The sequence below is a fragment of the Engraulis encrasicolus genome, chromosome 16 (genome assembly GCF_034702125.1).
Source record: "Engraulis encrasicolus isolate BLACKSEA-1 chromosome 16, IST_EnEncr_1.0, whole genome shotgun sequence".
Lineage (NCBI taxonomy): Eukaryota > Metazoa > Chordata > Actinopteri > Clupeiformes > Engraulidae > Engraulis > Engraulis encrasicolus.
In genome coordinates this window covers 3,179,064-3,198,207 of record NC_085872.1, presented here as the reverse complement: position 1 = coordinate 3,198,207, position 19,144 = coordinate 3,179,064, and the positions used below count along the sequence as shown (strand labels likewise).

Below are 19,144 nucleotides of genomic sequence, written 5' to 3'. Positions count from 1 at the left end.
TCATCATCTGCGACATTATCCCCAATATTGGACTGCTCTCATACTTTTGTACACTGACTTCCAGACATTTGACATTTTGGGCTACTGATGAGGCAGTTGAGGTAGACGACATTACAAAGGCTACGATGCCACATTTATTTATTTATTAATTTATTATTAGGCTATTTTTTGGGCGATCAGAATAAAATGTTGCTGAACATTAATGTCGTCTCCTTGTTGTGTTCATAACGTATGATGATGTTGTCTACTTGTCTATCAAGTGGGACTTATAGACCTAATGGCAGTCAATAAAATATCTATTCTCTCCAATGCAACCTGGCAGACGGCTCTGCAAAAGTCCAAACACATTTGCGTGCGCCTGCTGGTTCGTGTGGCAGCGCGAAACACTGCAGCTTCTTTCGGAAAACTGAACCAGTTTACTGTTTCATACGTCATATATCACGTGGTTTTTCCGTACTGAAGCAAACTTCGGAACAGTGGTTTAATGGTTTTCACAGTTGATGGTTTGAAACACGTTCCGGCGCGCTTGTGCCAGACTGCCATCACTACTGAACGCCCCAATCACCGTGTGATCCACAGGAAACACTTTCCCAGGCATCCCCAGATTTTGCACTGTCCCATTTGCCCCGTTTATATTTATCATAGCCTATAGGCCATTTCATATAATTCCTCTTCTGTTCCACTTCTTTATACTTGCCGAAGCATAGAGCCTTTTTTTGCTTGTAGGCCTAGGCTCAAAGCCTGTGCATTGTTACAGGTAAAACCTATTGGCCCAAAGCCTGTGCTGTGCATTGCAGGTAAAACCTATAGGCCTATGTTTGTAAGCAAATATTAAATACAGTACATTCAAAGGGATTGTGTATTTTATGGGATATCTAATCAGGAACAAATCTTAAATGTGGACAGGTTGTTGTATGTCTTCTTGAAAAATATCATGGTGAAACCACACTGCTGGTATTACAAAAGGTTAACCTTTAGGCCTACCTGTAGCCTATATGCAGGACCCAACACCAACCCTCTATACCCCAATAGAATATTACAACAATGCCCCTGTTTCCTGAGAGTTCCGGGGAAAAAAGGGCAATTTCAGTGATGTTTTAAATAATGAATAATAACTTAAAAAGTACTGAAAAGTGACAATTGCAAGTTACATTCATATTAAAGGTTAGAAAACACTCTTTATGGTGATATATAATTCATTGACAACTAAGCTTTCAGAATTTCCATAGACTGCCATTCATGCGGATGAAATGGTAAAAAATGTGGTAAGTGACTTAATATCCTCCACTCCTTTTGACTTAAATAGAAATTTAGCCCCATTAAAAAGGTTGTAATTATACTGCACATGACTGTCAAATGTGTTTTAATTTGGCCAGGTTGTAAATTAGACTTAAACTATGACATTGAAAAAAACACACATTTGAGAAGTGAGTCTATATTCATTTGAAAATAGTTCCCAAAAGGTAGCAGATATATGGAATTTTCTCAATTTCATTTAGGCCTATGACTTGTAGCACTCCAAAAGGCCAAAAAGGAGTTATAAAACATTAGAAAACCATAGTAATAATAATAATAATAATAATAATAATAATAATAGTCCTAATAGTAATATAGGCCCTATGATGTACTTAGGCCTACTATGTTCAAATAGGCCTGGTAAACAGAGTTAGTGAATAGGCTACATTAGCCAACACAAAAAAATGAGTCTACACTATCTATCTATCTATCTATCTATCTATCTATCTATCTATCTATCTATCTATCTATCTATCTATCTATCTATCTAATCACAAAAGGTCAGAGGTCAAACAAATGGGAACACCCCCTGATGAAACAGATGACGTGCATTCATTCACGTTTTGTTTACATTTGTAGTTGGTGAGCTATGGATTAGCCATGAATGATAACTGCACTGAGCTAGCTATTAACCCTTGCTTGGACTAAACACTGACTCTACACCAAAGTATTGTATGGATATAAGACAGGACAAGAAAGACTGACTGATGTAAACTTCTCCAAACTATCTGCACGAAAGGTAAGACATCCTATCTCTGTATAGCGATTTGTTGAAGCTGGAAACGTCAGTGTCTGAGGTGTCAGTGGAAGTTAGCGCCAAACTAAGTTATCAACTTGACATCTGTGGCAAAGATTCACAGTGGTATTATTTTATTCTGAACGTGGCATGTATCACTCAAATCGCTGTAATCACAGCCCAACATGGGAAGATCATCTTCCAGCACTTGCGATGACTTGGTGCATGTCAAATGGAAATCCCTACTCTGCGCTGTTGACACCTTTCACTGTAGCTTGCGTCACGGTTTCCCTGGGGTAATTTCGGAGCCTGTAATAATATTTTGAATCTTATATGCAGCGTGGAAAAGGCAACAATTATCTATAAAGTGGTTTGATGTTGTAGTGAATAGACTGCGTGAGTGTTGTTCAGCAGATGAGCAGAAACTTCTGCCGAAGTTGCGGTCGGCTACCTCAATGTAGTAGGCTATTTGTAGCTTGGCTACCGCGGTCACACATCATGAACACAAATATTTGCGTTGTGCGTTTCAAAGCGTGAAACAGTCAATTTATTCGTAGCTGGGCTATAGTTGTATGTCGGATTTAAGTACCACAAGTCCAACTATTATACAACTGCCATGGCCAGATAGAGAGATAAACTGTGCTATTGAGATGCGCCTGTATTCATATCAGCCAAACCAGCTGCCGAGCGCAGACTGGTAGCTTACATCTCGTGATAAAATCATTTCTAAAAGTAATCAAATATAGACAAATCGATAATGGGGAAAAACACCAAATGGGGTCTGAGATGTTATTAGTTGTATTTAAGTTGTAGCGATTGTCTGATTGCTTGTGTTCATTGAAGGAAAACGCCGTTGGTCCACATCTATTTTAAACTGAACAGCTGTTCGCAGCAATGCAGCGTCATAGACATGTCGTAATAATTCAAAAATAATCAAATACAAACATATGCTTTTGTTCATGAAAAAAGACAGAAAAGGGTCTACATTTGTTGTATTTATTGTATTTTAGCTTTAAAAGTTGACGGTCGGCTTGTATTTATCAATGATGTAAGAGCGGCCGTCCACGGCCGCTATGGGGAGTTACAGCACGGCCGTTCGCGGCCGCTATGGGGTAAAGAGGGTTAATTAATGCCCTTAACCAAAGGTCAAATAACCCAACAAAAAACACAATTTTCAATTTTTTAAGGGGTGCAGCGGTCGCGTTGTACAAGGAAAAAGGGGGGGGGGGGGCTACTGGGCTAGACTTAGGTTGTGAAAGGGGGTGTGCAGGGGAAAATAGGCCTAATAGACCTGTAAAATAGGCTACACTCATGGCTAAAATCCAAGATCAGAATAGTTTGACAGGTGTGTCATCACATGCACCATAGAATAGATATCTTAGTAATAAAGTAATAATAGTGTGTACGTCTGTTTTGGAAGTGTACTTTCCCTAAGTCATAATAATTTTGTCAGTCTTTAGCCTACTTAATGGTTACCATTTCATTTTACTGCACATTAATTTCCCCAGAAGAGTATAGCATCAAATATTGAGTGTAGCTCCACAGCTATTTTGGCTTGTCAGTGTGCCAATAATCACACAAGTCCTACGAGAAATGCACATTCCTCATATTTTTTTGATCTTGTGATGCTTTTGTGCAGAGAGGGGACATTATGAACACTGATTGAGATCATGAATAATAACTATTTGGTTCTGTTGAGTGATGTCATAATCCATAGTATCCCATAGAGACAAGCTGGGGCTCTATAATAATTCCAATTTTGCCATTATCATTTAATCTCAGAAAGGATTAGAGTGATTAACAATGATTCCCTAAAAGCATGAAGACCTTAAGTAAGTTATACTATATCTGATCAAAAGGTTATTGTGGCATACTGCACATTCATTTGCAGCTAGACATGCTTAAATAATTAGGCTCAGGCTTAATTTTTATAATAGTGATATTGATCTTGGCTTGAAGTAACAAATGTCGACTTAGATACAATGTGAGGATTGGTAAGCTTAACGCTAATAAGTAGATAATGTATGGTCATTTTTATGTATTTTCAATGTAATGATCATTTGGTAACACTGTAGAATAGGCTTCACATGTTGGCCACCAATACATGCTAATGTTCTAAAGTTCTGTTGTTATGAAATTAGGCTGTTATGATCGCTTCTAGGCCAGTCTTATTTTGGACTATTATTACTATTTGCATGTGTGTGTGTGTGTGTGTGTGTGTGTGTGTGTGTGTGTGTGTGTGTGTGTGTGTGTGTGTGTGTGTGTGTGTGTGTGTGTGTGTGTGTGTGCGCACTTTCTCACATGAACTACAATTGGTGCCGTACAGCAGCCTCCAGAATGAAATGTGTGAACATGGAAATGTGTAGTGTGTTTATTTGAAAGCACTTTGAATCAACTAACTTATATAATTGTGATATTGTGCTAGTGTTAAGTGTCAATAGTAAAGGCCTAAGCTTAACTGGCAGTGAACAAGAAATTTGTTAATACACCCCTGGTAAATGATTTACTTTGCTTAATGCATCTTATAATCACTAACACAGTTAGGCATGTATTAATGGCAAACATGTGTACCCTATGTAAAGTGTCACCGATCATTTATGGAGGCCTATTACAAAAATTACTGGTCAGTTTGCTACATGTGCACTGTGCACGCACACGCACACGCGCACACACACGCGCACACACACACACACACACACACACACACACACACACACACACACACACACACACACATACACACACACACACACACACACACACACACACACACACACACACACACACACACACACACACACACACACACACACACAGATAACAGGTGTGCACACATATCTAGCTGTAAGCTGAGGAACTGTCAGGAAACTGCATGGTAATTACTTGTAATATGTGGTATTATGAAGTATGTTGAAATGACATAGTCAAATCAAGCCAAGTGTACTCTATTGTCAAAAATCTATGTAAAAGGGTTAGCACAGAAGTTTGAAATAGGAGTTACTAGGCCTATATTATTACCACCTTAGTGGTCCATAATGTAAAGAGTTACCAAGATAGCTTATAACGTGAGTAACATTTCCAAAGTGTTCAATAAAAGTTACCTTGTTGGGCTAACAGGTTTGGAATATTTACTGTTGGGAAATATTTTCTGCTCAGGTGCTCACAGGTTACAAAAATTACCATGTCTGTCAAGTCCAAAAGCCTCTGCTCATGTGCTAAGTGTGAGGGAGGAGAGAAGGAGGAAGAGAGATGAGAGCAAAAGTAGTAGTGACGAGTGCAGATGGAAAAGGAGAGCCGAGGAAGTGGAGAGGAGTCTGGATGGAGTCTTGTCTGGAGCTCTGCGTGGAGCAATAGCCAGCTCAAGTGAGTCTGAGCAGTCCAGTGGCAGCAGCCAAAGTGACCTGCAGAGCCTGTATGACTCGGACACACCCGTTAGACACCACAGCAGTCAAAAAGGTAATAAAAACAGCCCTTAGTGCTGTGGACTAATTGTACAGTAAGTATACCATTGCACTGTGAAAGTGAAATCCGACATTCTTTTGCATCCAATGATGATGTTATGGTGAATTTAGGGTAGCCTATATCTGCATTAGGGATGTTGCCTCTTACTGCAGATGGGCCTGTTGAAGTTGCCTGACTCCCGCCTGACCTGTGTAGTTTGGCACAGCTTTGTGAGCTCCACTACTAGGTAGGGAGTGTAAATCACAGCCTCCATGATGATACGATTCAATAACGATATCTTATTATTCGATGTGATACGATTCGATTATTTTCGATACGTAAGAATGCCCCACGATACGATACCATTCGATTCGAATTTTTTTTCAATTACTTTTCCACTTCTATTAAGTTATTGGGCAGGGGCCAGTGATTCGATTATTTTCAATACTTAAGAATGCCCCACGATACGATGCGATTCGATTCAGTCATCAGACTGTATCACGATATATCGATACATTTTGATATTTTTTACACCCCTACTACTAGGTCTGGGAGAGCACGCGTTGGCTTCGCCTTCAGAAGGCATGGCTTTATCTATTATTTGGCACCAACAAATTCCTTCAGAAACATTTTCTGTTAAAGGACAACTGCACTATTTTCAACATAAAGCCCCTTTTCTGAATTGTTTGCGATGTTTTAGAAGCCCCCTCACCGTTTCTTTTATGTTTGCTGCTGTCTCCTTTATTTGGCTAATTTGGATTTTGTCTCAACCAGCTTTAGAATGGCCGTCTATGGGCATGTGCAAATATGTTCCTAAATCAACCCCAAACATTTGTTTTCAATGCAGTGCAAGTCATCAAGTGTTTAGGGGTGTTCACTGATATTCCATAACAATGTTCGGAGCGAAATGTTCTGTCATGTTTTATGTAGCATTTTGTAAATATATTTTTTTTTTCTTTAATTCCCAAAATATAGTATCTAATAAAAAAAATTGTCTTCAAACTTCAAACCATTGAACACCCCTAACTACTTAGTGAGATGCATAATAAGCCAAATAACGGAGACAGCAGCAAACATCAGTTTGTGTGGGGTTCTAAAACATTGCAGACAACTCAGAAGGGGCTTAATGTTCAAAATAGTGCACTTGTCCTTTAATCTCTAGAGTCAATATAGTCTATAATCTGCCCTGTGAATCCTCAATGCGAGCTGCCATTGATATTCAAACAATAAATGTCCTGACCATTTTCTGGCTCAAGACATTCAGTATTTCTCAAAGTGAAGTGTCCTAGTTTTGCTAGGACGAGTGATGCCCATTTATCGCAGATTTCACCAAAGAGTATCCAATAACTAGTTCTAAGTGGACAGTTCTAAGTTAATAATATTGGATACTGTTGGGTGAAATCCGTGAAAAATGGGCGTTACTCATCCTACCAAGGGCACTTCACTTCACCCACCCTAAGGATTCCAGACCTATGTGTGTAATGTAGTTCCGCTTACCTCCACCAGGGAGCTCTGGAGCTACACACACAGGGAGAGGTCTGGTGAGAACCAGGCTACCGTTGACGGGCCTATTCATTCTTTGCTGAAAACACTCAACAACTTTGCTATGACAATGCAGAAAGTCTTATGCCCCGTGTAGACCAGGTGCTACCTACACGACCCAGGTAGCTGGGGTGGTTGAAGAAGTGTTGCCATGAATTCACTATATTCGCTCTGGACGCGGCATAGACATGTTTGATTCAGCTAATCACATAACGGCTCTGTCTTGACAGCCTGGGACATTCGTCGCTATGAACGTTCCAATTGGTTTTCGCCGAACCGCGTCATAGCGAATTCGCTTAAGATTAGCTTGAGTTTAATCGTCAAAAATCGCTCTAGTCGCTCAGTTCGCTTCGCTTCTGGCAAATTGGCTCTGGTAGCTATATTCGCCTTCCCTCCATAGAGAAATAATGACTTTCGCCGCTCAGGTCACGCAGTTCGCGCTTGGTGTGCACGGGGCTTCAGGCGGGCTCCACACTGAGGCGTCGTGGAACGGAAACGAGACGAATGAGGTCTCTCTGCTTAGTTTCGGCCGTTGTGATCTACTCTGCCTTTACACCAACAGCGTCGGCGTGCAAGGCCAGTCCTGTTCAAAACCCTTCCACAGCCAAAGCTAGCGTGCTACTTCGCCATTCATTTAAATGGAACACCGCCAGTCGCGGGCATGAAAAATACACTATTTTCCAAATGCAGCGCAGAGCGGAGCCGGCTCCCGCGCCGCTGACGCCCGACTACCGCTGGTTGGTGTGGAAGGACAGATACGTTCCCATGTATTCTCACCAACGCCGGTAAAAATCGCTTCTGTCCCACGACACTTTACCGCCTTAATGTGTAAGCGGCCTTAAGTGACCAATTAAGACTTGATCATTAGCCTATTTCTGTACCATTAACCATTACCATTCAACAGAGGCTCTGCGCTAAGGAGTTAATGTATACAATTCTATAAGGATAGTTGACTCTTTTGTCTGACTATAATGTTTCAATGTTACAATGTTCTTAGATGCCTTCGAATTAAAATACAAACAGACCCTTTGCCTGAGTCAGGGTGGATATGGCACTGTATACGCAGGATATAGAGTGGAGGATTCACTGACAGTAAGTCATCTATGTTATCTCTTCCCTCATCCTCATCACACAACATATCCCAACCATCCCAATCCAACCATCCCAATCCAACAACACAGTCAAATCCATTCATGTAAGCCATAGGCCTACTGTAAACATGCAGGTACGATGCCATTGCACACACACACATGCATGCACGCACGCATACACACACACACTGTAAAACAGTATTGTTCGTCTAAAAATATTACGTAAAATGGAAGATCCAATAAGGAGAGCAACGTGGCAGTGCAAAGCTTTGAGCGTGCGTGCGTGCGTACGTGCGTGTGTGCGTGCGTGCGTGCTGGGGCAGCGGAGGTAAAAGCTTGGGAAATGTTAAAGTTGTTCCTCTGTTCAGGTGGCTATTAAACGTGTGCCAGAGGCGAAGGTGGTCAAGACATCTGTGGTAAGTAGCCTACTATCAGTATAATGTCAGAGGTACAAACAATAGCAACAATGAGATAAACAAACACACACAACATGTCATATCTCACCAACACCAAACATTGGCTTATTTCCATCCATGCATTCACGCATGTGTGTGTGCGTGCCTGTGTGCATGTGTGTAAGTGTGCGTGTGTGTGTGTGTGTGTGGGTGTGTGTGTGTGTGGGTGTGTGTGTGTGTGTGTGTGTGTGTGTTGGGGAAAAAGGTTTTAGATGGGAAGAGTCAGCAGTTCCCATTGGAGGTGGTGCTCCTGCTGATGGTGTCCAATAGTGAGGGCAGTATGGAGAGCAGTGGGGCCTGTACTCAGCTGCTGGACTGGTATGACCTTCAGCATGAGCTGGTGTTGGTAATGGAGAGGCCAGTTCCCTGTCTGGATCTGTTTGATTACATTCAGGAGAGAGGAGGGCGCCTACCAGAGGATAAGGCCAAGGTTTGGACATTGCTATCATTACGATATTTCAATTTTTGTATTATATACTTAGCAATACTGACTGAAATACTAGCATGTAGAATGAAATGTCTCACTTAGAACCTTAACCCCATTTTGAATCTTTTAACTTTTTTATTGTTTTTTGTCCACAACAGTTGATTCTGAAAGAGTTGGTCGAGTTGATGGACAAAGTTCACTCTAAAGGAGTGCTACACCGTGACATCAAACCTGAGAATATTCTGGTCCTTACTGGCAATGAGACACTGCATCTACGCATAATTGACTTTGGCTGTGGATGTTTTCTCAAGACTGAAGCATATACCGAATTCTATGGTATTTCTGCCCTGACAAAAATACCTACACATGCTAGACTCGAAAATTCAGTCTGCTGGACCTCACACAATGGTGTCCATAATGATTTATTTATTGATTTAATTTTATTCTATTGATTATATTGTTGATTATTATTGCTGTGTATACCAGTTATCATTACTAGCCTACATCTAAAAGTGTGTGGTATTTGGTGGTAGTTCACCTGGTCAACCATTTTTTAAATGACTGTTACTGTAAAAGATGAAGCACATTCGACATGGAAAACATGTTAATAATATTAGCCATGATGACATGACATGAACGCACATGTTTCAGTGCCTGATGAGCATGACCAGATCAACATGTTAAGACAAGTACTGCAATGTAACAGCTTTTCATAGAGTTTTACTTCTGTGTGAATAGGCACCGTGCAGTACACTCCTCCAGAGTGGTATCTGCAGGGGGAGTATGAGGCCCTGCCCTTGTGTGTGTGGCAGATCGGTGTGCTTCTCTACGACATGCTGTGTGGGGAACATCCCTTCAATTCACGAGCAGACACCATCAGCCGGGAGCCTTACATTCCTCAGCACCTGTCCAAATGTAAGGCCTTCTTTGCATCTACTAATGCACAAATCACTCTGCTATGCTGGTGTCACCTGAGACATTAATACATACGCTGCCTCAATCCTTCAGACTGCCAGGACCTGATAAGACGCTGTTTGACTAAGCGTCCAAAAAGCCGGCAAACTCTTGATGGCCTTCTACAGCATCCTTGGTTCAGCATCCAGTGAAGTTCAGAAGTGTAAACAGAGGCACGCGCCTGCGCGCGTGCACACACACACACACACACACACAAACACGCACACATACACTAACTGCCCAGAGTCTATGTATTTTTTAATCATGTTTTTAAAATATATGATATTAAAGAGTAAATCTAAAGTACATTACAATATGTGTACAGTAAATTACTTTTGTCTGCTTTCGTATTTTGTTCGTATTTTGTAAACAGTCTACAGTATGTCCAAAATTCAGCTGCAAGGGTGCCCATCATACTAGGCCCTGGGAACATATCGCTACTGTCCTCTGTAACCTGCTCATAGTTCCTGGTCCATTATCACATCTAATACAAAACTATCCAGCGTGTGTATAAATCCCTTCACATCTATCTAACCATCCCATTGACCAACCTCTCAACTCCATACCAGCCTGCCTGAAGTTTCCACTCCATTGACGCTGACCTATTGACTGTCCCTCACTGAACTCTAGGCTAAGAGCACACAAAGATGTGGGCAAACATATTTATTTTAACTCAACATTGCATCACACACACCACTGAGTGTGCTTACACCATAGTAGTAACAAAAAAGTACCAGCAACAATAAATGCTCACTGAAGGTTTAAAGAAAAGTGGAGTGTAGAGCTAGTTGAATCTGGGCCTCCTGGATAAAACATGTTTTCTTTTTTCTTTTTCTTTTTTTTTTAGATATTTTTATGGGCTTTTTGGGCCTTTATTTCGGATAGGACAGTGAAGGTGCGACAGGAAGTGAGTGCGGAGAGAGATGGGGTAGGGTTGGGAAATGACCCCGTCCGGACTCGAACCGGGGTCCCCGTGGGCATGCAAGCCCAAGTGTGGGGGGCTTAAAGGGGTATGCCACTATTTTGGGGCTTAATACAGTTAAAATCGTTGGCTGGGGTTTATAAAGGTGTTTAAGTGTCTTATTTTTCATGTTAAGCGTTGTCTTGCTTTAAGACAAGTTAAAAGAGGGAATATGTCGCTAAGCTAGTGAAAGTCAATGGATCCGTGTAGCAGCATGCTCGCTGCCTTGACACTACCACTAACCTTGAGACCATCACGCTGTCTTCTCCTTTGGGAAACACACCATTGCATCTCACACACCAAAGGAGTCCCTCGTGCAACTCTCACTACTTCTAAGTCAATCTTACAAGGAGTAGGCTTCACACTTGTTCAATCCAATTGTGAGGGTGCTGGCCCAAATGGTACACTCAGTCTTTCAAAGAAGAGGCAACGCCTGGCATAGTGTTCTTTTTTATTGCACAGACGTATTTCAGTGTGTACCTCATTCATTGTTGTGCAATAATAAAGCAGATTATGAAAGGTACTTTTCCTATCCAGGGTCAGGGCCGCTGACAGCACTGGTTGGGCCCGGGACAAAGTCATCGGAAAGGGCCCCCCACGCAAGACATGCAATATAATGAGGACCCAATTCTGGGCCCCATCTCTCCCTGGGCTCAGGACAGGTGATTAACACTCTATGCTTCACCAACCACTGTAGTCCTTTGCACCACAGTCACCTGTCCTGGGCTCCCTTGGAAGGGTAGGCCTACACCTCCTCCAGCCTCACAGCACGCCTTCCTGCTTTGGACACTATATTAAATACAAATTGGGGAGGACACACAACCTGATTTGAATATGAAACTCTGGGGTGACAAATGTGGTCTCGCGACAACACCGAAGAGCCAGGCTTGTTTGTCTGACAGACAGAGGTTGCCATACACCAGGTAACCCAGAGACAGGGTTGAAAGAAGGCCCCTGACCTTCATACCACATATCTACTGCAATAAGCATATACTGCCCCCTACTGGCAATCTTTAATAGAACATTCCCCAAGTTTGACATGTTTTCTACCCTTAGGCTAATAGGCTATTCTAGAATCTTCCGGCACATTATCTGCTTTCTGCCTCTGGAGGAGAAGTGTGTTTAACAAGCCTGAAGTCACATCAATTTTTTTCTCTTCCCTCCTCTTAACAGACTAACGAGTGAGAAGAAAAACGACTTTTCATGATCATGTGAAAAACACATTATGTTTCACCTCCGGTTTCACCAGGTTATAATGTTTTGACATCGGTAGATGTCCTCTGCTCTGACACTAATTACAAACATTTCTGTGTCAACGACTGTGATAACCAACCCATGTGACAACCTTCAACCTTACAAGAAACCCTAATTAATGGATGGTCTTTTATCATCATCAGTAGGCTATAATGTGTAATGCAACAATGTCATTTGTGGCCTATGAGCTATCACTAGCACACACTATCATGATACTGACTTTGTGGTTGTTATAATGACCTACTATTTTAAATATATACTCTATTGCGTTATCTTATTTCCTCTGTTCGCGTTTTAAAATAAATGTATGTCTTCTAAACTATGGCAGAGAACGTTTTAGAAAATGCCTCGCTGATACATACTTTTATTTTGAAAGCAAAAGAAAAGCGAGCATGGGTTTGCTCCCTGTCGTCGCTGGCTTCACACAGCGAAGGGCTACGTCATTAAAGCGCGCTCATTTCAGCTGCAACACAAACAACGTGGCTGTGGAAGATATTTTGGTTTCAAGAATAGATTTATGAGGTGGATTTGAGGTGTGCAACATGAAAGATACACCTTTATCAAATTGCGAGCGACAGTTTCTTCTCAAGACGATAGAGGAGAGAAAGGTGTCTTTTACTGTGGCTATTTTAGTTCATTCATCAATTATACCTGCATGCTTTTTTAGGAATAGAGCTTATATGTGAAATATAAATCTGATATAGACCTATTATTTTATATTTTTCTCAAATAATTATTTCAGCGACTGGACGGTAGAGAAACATACGACTACAGAAACATCAAGATCACGTTTGGCGTTGACTATGGTTTTTGCATGGTTGATCTCGGAAAAACAAAGTAAGTAAGGAAGTGGGCCATTTGCTGAAGAAAAGAAGGCTTCCCTTCCCATACTTACAATGTGTTTTTTGTCGGACCTGTATGCACGACTTTTGGAAATGATTGTGTTGTTTCAACCTCTACTCTTGTGCATCTGTTCTGCATAGGGTCATGTCACAGGTGTCATGTGAACTAGCGACCCCGAAAGAAACTCGACCGTCTGAGGGGATGCTCTTCACCACTGTGGAGCTGTCACCAATGGCTTCACCTGCATTTGAAGCTAACAAGTAATTTTTTTGCTACTGTAAAACATTCTGCTTTAGATGCTAAGGAGCTGGTTGCTGTAAACAGGCAGATACACTCCCACCACTATATTAGGTTGGACCACCTTTTGCCTTCAGAACTACCATAACGGCCTGCAACAATACTCGGGTAGGATGTGGCATTCTAGCAACGTTCAATTGGTACTAAGGGGCCCAAATTGTGCCAAGAAAACATCCCCACGACATTACACCACCATCCTGAAACGTTGATGCAAGGTGGATCTGTGCGTTTATGTTGTTGATGCCAAATTCTGACTATCCAAGTGTTGCAGCAGAGATCAAGACTTGTCAGACCAGGCAACATTTTTCCATTCTTCTATTGCCCAATTTTGGTAAACCTGCGAAAATTAATTATAGCCCAATTTTTGCTGTTCTTAGCTGACAGGAGTGGACTGAGGGCATAGACGTGTGGCAACTCATTTATTTTACATATTAAATTGTGCTAACATACTATTAACACATTGAGTACCGACGACGTAATAATGCGTTTTTCACGCCCATGCGTTGTATACCAAAACGTAAAGATGCGTTTTTGCATTTAAATATCATATTTTGAATCTACACCCTTCAATGGACAATATATGTGATTTTGGTAGCTCTGTGATGGACATAAATGACAACATTTGCAGTCCAAAGTTGTTTGATTGTTATGATGTTTGAGTGTTATGATTTGGATATTTTAATTTAACTTACCAAGATGTCTGGATGCCAACCCATGTCGCCTATCGCGCTGCCTGCATTGATTTCCCTAGTACGGTCACTGTAGCATCTGTTGTCTCTGACTTCACGCAATAAACACCATTGTATAGTGCCTGGAGTATCTTGAACTTTCTGGACTTGCTAGACTTTTACTCCAGATCCTTGATCCAAAATGGCACCCGATATGTGATTGCGTAATGCGCTCCGATTTGGACGTTTGATCGCCAAAAAGATAAGTTTCTGTGTCTTCCTGTATGTTGAGTAAGAAGACAGAAGCTAGCATGGCTACATATCATGATTCCCTGATTGTCGCTCCCAACGCAGGACGCTCCCCTGTCGGCTCGCTCCCACTAGCCAGACTATCGATCGGGTTGGGACTACACGTCCGGGAGTGATAGAAACACCTGGGGACTACACGTCCGGGAGCGATCTCATCAGTTGGGAGTGTCCATCTGCCCACCGCATATGATTCGGATATCGGATGGGCTAGGCTACATCTAAGCATCATATCATTTGGATTTGTTGTCAATGTTGGGCTATTATTTCGGGAGTCATCGGGAGCTATTTAAGCAAATGTCTCACCCTCTGCATGTGTGCAAAGAGTTTGTGATCAGTCCACGTGAAAAACGGGGATTTCAAAGGGCATCGATTGCTGGTGTCGTAGTGTGACAGAGCAGGAGGTGTGCTGCCGTATTCGTGAATCGTGCTATGTTGTTGTTTCCCTAGTAGCCTACGATCGGTAGCGTGTATTGTGTCTGACTTCACGCAATAGGTAAACACAGAGACCATTGTATATCGTGCCAGGAGTATCTTTAACTTTCTGGGCTTGCTACCTAGACCTTTACCAGCTCCTTGGATCAAAATGGCACCCGAATTGTAATTGGAGTAATGCGCTCCGATTTAGAAGTTTGATCGCCAACCAGATAAGTTTATTTGATTATTCACTCAGGACTATGTTGAACTGTCTTCCTGTATGTGAAAAGCCAGAAGCTAGCATAGATGGCTACATATGGATCGGATGGGCTACATCTAAGCATCATATCATTGGGATTTGTTGTCAATGTTGGGCTATTATTTCGGGAGTCATCGGGAACTATTTTAGCAAATGTCCGACCTTCTGCATGTGTGCAAAGAGCTTGTGTTCAGTCTTTGTGAAAAACGTGGATTTCGAAGGGCATTGATTGCCGGTGTCGTAGTGGTTTAGAGCAGGAGGTGTGTCTTGACGTGCAGGAAGATGTGTGTCAGAGCTAACCTTGCACCAAATTGTGATTAAAACCAACTCATCCCCTTTCAAACTCGTCACATTCTGAAGAAGCGCACCCTTCACAAAAACCTCAATATCTCCGATTGTAGCTGAATTCCATGGATACCCACTTCGGTTTAGCGTGGGTTTACTCGGCAATAAAAGCTCGTAGAGACACACAGTTTTCACCTACTAAGAGGGCAGCGTCTCCACTTTCAAACGAGTCATAACATATTTCAGTGGCCCTTTCACATAATAAGCTGTGAGTCTACAAAAAAACGTAAAAAAGGGCTTAGAACGCTGGTATTCTACGACATAATTCCGTGAGCACCGCCGGTATTCAATGTGTTAAATAGTGGGTAGCCAAATGACAGTGACTTCTTGTATTACCAGTGCATATTTTCGTCTTCACAGCATCGTCTCATCTGTTCATCAACATCACATGTATGTGTGTCCTTATGGAGTGATGATTGTTTTTAAACTGGTATGCAAGGAGTTTGTCCATGTGATGTGCACATTCTGTAGTATGGGAATTGATTTAAGTATTTTTCACGACAGTGTATTCCATGAGAAAATCAAGGTTTTTCTTCATGAGAATTGTGTAGTGTTTTGAAAAAAGTGTTTTAGAACTGACATTTGAGCTTGTAGTTCAGTGCAAAAGGTTCAGGATATTGGTAAACGGGGTGAGATGTTTTCAGAATTGTGTCTCGAGTACCAGGCATTCTTCTGAATACACTTTTGGTGTATTATGCATGTTGCATTATGTATGCATGGGTCAAATCCCAGGGGTGTCTTAAGAGGCATTGTTCTTTGACAGGGATGAGCTGATTGGACGGTGAGGTTTACTTACTTCCTACTCGATGATGCATAACATTGCATTTAGTAGATGGATAGTAGGATACATCAATCCACACTACTGTTAGAATAGAAATAAATCAAACTGTGAATCTGACTGGACTGTTGATTACTGTCTTCTTATGTGTTTATTGGCAGGCAGTCGGAGTTGTTGGTGAAATTAAATAGACAGCTGGAGCGTTGTTTACAAACTTCAAAGTGCTTTGACATGGAGTCATTGTGCATCATCTCGGGAGAAAAGGTATCAGTTCGAACGAGAAGTAAAAAAGTGTTGGTGTAGAATTACAACAGATGCTGATTTTAACATTTAGCATTGTTTACTCTTGGTGTATATAAACTGCACCTGTCACTCTTTGCAGGTGTGGAGGATTAATGTGGATGTTCATGTATTGAATCATGACGGCAACATTATGGATGCGGTAAGCGTAGCAGCAATCACATCCCTTTCCCACTTCAGACGGCCAGAGGTCAGCATCCAGGGCCAAGAGTTCATTGTGGTGAGTGGTACCAGGGAGAGATTTAGAGGACGAATCAAGAATCAAGAATAGGAGAACAATCTTGTTAGATTGTATGATTAAATCTCTCCATGTGTGTGTTTATTTGTATGTGTGTAGCACACAGCCGAAGAGAGAGACCTTGTTCCACTGAGCATTTATCATATGCCCATCACTATCAGCTTTGCCTTTTTTCAGCAAGGGTAAGTCTATACCAAGTCATTACAATTCTAGCCACGTGCAGATAGGTAGTATATCTGCAGGATCCACTCTAACCTTAAGAGATGAGTTTTACATTAGTGGTCAGTTGTCCTGCTCCATCACCTACTCATTATTCTGGATTCGATGCATTTCAAGCTCACAAATGGCAAAAGTGTTAATGAAATGTTGACTCCTTCTGTTGTAGTTCCTATCTGCTGGTAGATCCCACTAATATTGAGGAGAAGTTGATGGAGGGGCTGCTGGTTATCGCCATGAACAAGCACAGAGAGCTCTGCTTCATTCAGTCAAGTGGAGGAATCATGCTGCTCAAGAAACAGGTGTGGAGATATTGGTAGAACAGACATTTCACATCCATGTGAACAAACGACAAGTGAACAGTTAAAGGGTAATGTTTTTGTGTCCTCATCCATGCCAGGTGACGCGGTGCAGTGACATTGCCAGTGTGAAGGTGTCTGAGATTACAGAGCTCATCCAGAAAGCCCTTGAAAATGACAAGAGAGCCAGGTGTGTATATGTTTAGGTATGTTGTAATGATAATCTTGATGATGATCTTGATTAACTTGATTAATGATAGTGATTGTTTACTGATTTTGATTAAAATGTTGCTTTGATAATTGTAGGAAAGAGGATGGAAAGTTCGGCTTTGGAGAATCGTTACCTAAAGAGCATATTGCTGCACAGAAGTTAAAAGAAGCTCCAGTTGAAAAAATGGATATTCACGAAACAGCCTGTGAAATAATCAACAAGACAAAGATCGCTCCCGACATGTATCCTTTCCTCAAAGAAATCTGAAATATAAAGTTTTCGAAAGAGATGCCTGCATCAATGGTGCCATTGGATGAGTGTTGTAAAGAAACCAGAAATTCCATTCAGATTAAGACAAAAATACTATGTAGTTTACTTGAAGTCTGACGTTTGTGTGTGCATCACTTTCTCCCACATTGATGTCCTTAATATCCAAATAGTCAAGGGGATAATTCCCCAGTGGTGCATGGAGCGGGTCTTGGGACCATTGGGGAAGGTGGCAACAACTCCTGGGGGCTCGAAGAGGATGTTGAGGAAGAAGGAGAAATGGAAGAAAAAACAGCCGACAAAAGAACAAAACAGAAAGGTACAAACAAATGCGATAAATTGATAATAATTTGATAACTAATTACGAATTATACTGAGTGTTTTTTGCGTGTGTTTCAGGGGATGTTGTATCCGATCCGATTGTAATATCCGATAGTGAAGAGGAAGATGTCATGGTGCTGACTTCATAACTTTGATGTGAGAGAAGCATATTCAGGTAAAATGCATCATGACACTAGAAGAATTTAGAGATCCATGTAGGATTGCTATACTCACATTCTTTAATGGAGTTGCAATAATTCTCACAATAATAAATGTAGGCGTGCTTCTCACTTGAATTTGACCCAGGTGGAATATCGGCTCCTACTGATACTGGTGATGACACCCTGCCCCAGCACAACGCAATGACAACGGAAAACAATTGGGGAATCCCTCAGTGTCTGGCCCGTGTTTGCCCATTGTAAATGGAAGCACATGATACGTTTTTTGTTTTTGTGTGCGTGTGAATGGAAATGTTCAGTACTGTTGAAAAGTTTGGGGTCACTCTAATGTTTCAAATTATTTGTTGCAATTCAAGTTGTAGACCTCTATTAAATTGCTTGAAAACAAAGTGTACAAAGTGTCCTTTGGTATTATGAAAGGCGCTTCAAATAAAATGACATTATTAAGTGCCTAATAGCCCATGGTGAAAAAAAGTCTAATCTTATCTAACCAACCTCACACATTATGAGGAATACGGTTTTAATCCTTTTTTCTTTTGTCTTTTTAGACTTCATTATGGACAGGACAGTATGAGAGGTAGACAGGAAGCAAATGGGGAGAGAGATGGGGAGGGGTCGGCAAAGGACCCGGGCCGAGAATCGAACCCGGGTCGAGAATCGAACCCGGGTCAGCCGCATGGGCAGGCGAGTGCCCTACCGGATGGCCACGGCAGGGCCTTTACTCCTTTTTTTCAACAGACATTTCTTTGGTTTATAAGAGAATGCATGGAACCACTGGAAAGCTCTGCTTCTCACCTTTCCAAGGGTAGGTGTATGACATTTGTTGTGTTGTCACCTCGTCTACAAAGTCAAGTCAAAGTGGCTGCAAGAATTTCTAGCCATCAGAATGAACCTAATATCCTGTTATCAATTCATATTCAATATTATTGTGTTGTCTCGGCCGTGTTTGGTGTAAACGCAAGTGCCATACATCTTTGGAAAGCGTAGTGTCCTCTGTCAAATGATACATGTAACTACATCTACCGATGTATGGATTGACAGGA

The 19,144-nt window shown here is 41.6% G+C and overlaps 2 protein-coding genes across 2 annotated transcripts; both read left to right on the top strand.

The window, feature by feature from the left end:
* The first annotated feature begins 3,771 nt into the window (after window positions 1-3,771).
* Window positions 3,772-10,274, top strand: LOC134466219 (serine/threonine-protein kinase pim-2-like). The gene is made up of 8 exons (XM_063220113.1): window positions 3,772-3,864; window positions 5,189-5,488; window positions 8,013-8,107; window positions 8,475-8,522; window positions 8,767-8,991; window positions 9,147-9,324; window positions 9,727-9,903; window positions 9,997-10,274. Exons 1-8 carry the CDS (start codon window positions 3,852-3,854, stop codon window positions 10,092-10,094), a joined length of 1,134 nt encoding a protein of 377 aa, XP_063076183.1. The 5' UTR covers window positions 3,772-3,851; the 3' UTR covers window positions 10,095-10,274.
* A 2,307-nt stretch (window positions 10,275-12,581) lies between these two features.
* Window positions 12,582-18,490, top strand: exosc9 (exosome component 9). Its single transcript, XM_063218275.1, has 12 exons — window positions 12,582-12,765; window positions 12,900-12,994; window positions 13,141-13,260; window positions 16,232-16,334; window positions 16,453-16,590; window positions 16,708-16,790; window positions 16,994-17,126; window positions 17,225-17,313; window positions 17,430-17,576; window positions 17,775-17,920; window positions 18,001-18,097; window positions 18,229-18,490. The coding sequence occupies exons 1-11, from the start codon at window positions 12,700-12,702 to the stop codon at window positions 18,069-18,071; spliced, it is 1,191 nt and encodes a 396-aa protein (XP_063074345.1). The 5' UTR covers window positions 12,582-12,699; the 3' UTR covers window positions 18,072-18,097; window positions 18,229-18,490.
* Window positions 18,491-19,144: the final 654 nt, after the last annotated feature.

Excerpts from the sequence above, each read along its gene's own strand:
- LOC134466219 (XM_063220113.1), top strand. Across the intron at positions 8,523-8,766 it reads AGGTGGTCAAGACATCTGTG|GTTTTAGATGGGAAGAGTCA; the intron begins GTAAGTAGCCTA and ends TTGGGGAAAAAG. Across the intron at positions 8,992-9,146 it reads TACCAGAGGATAAGGCCAAG|TTGATTCTGAAAGAGTTGGT; the intron begins GTTTGGACATTG and ends TGTCCACAACAG.
- exosc9 (XM_063218275.1), top strand. The coding sequence starts at position 12,700 with ATGAAAGATACACCTTTATCAAATTGCGAGCGACAGTTTCTTCTCAAG. Across the intron at positions 12,995-13,140 it reads GTTGATCTCGGAAAAACAAA|GGTCATGTCACAGGTGTCAT; the intron begins GTAAGTAAGGAA and ends TGTTCTGCATAG. Across the intron at positions 16,591-16,707 it reads AGGGCCAAGAGTTCATTGTG|CACACAGCCGAAGAGAGAGA; the intron begins GTGAGTGGTACC and ends GTATGTGTGTAG.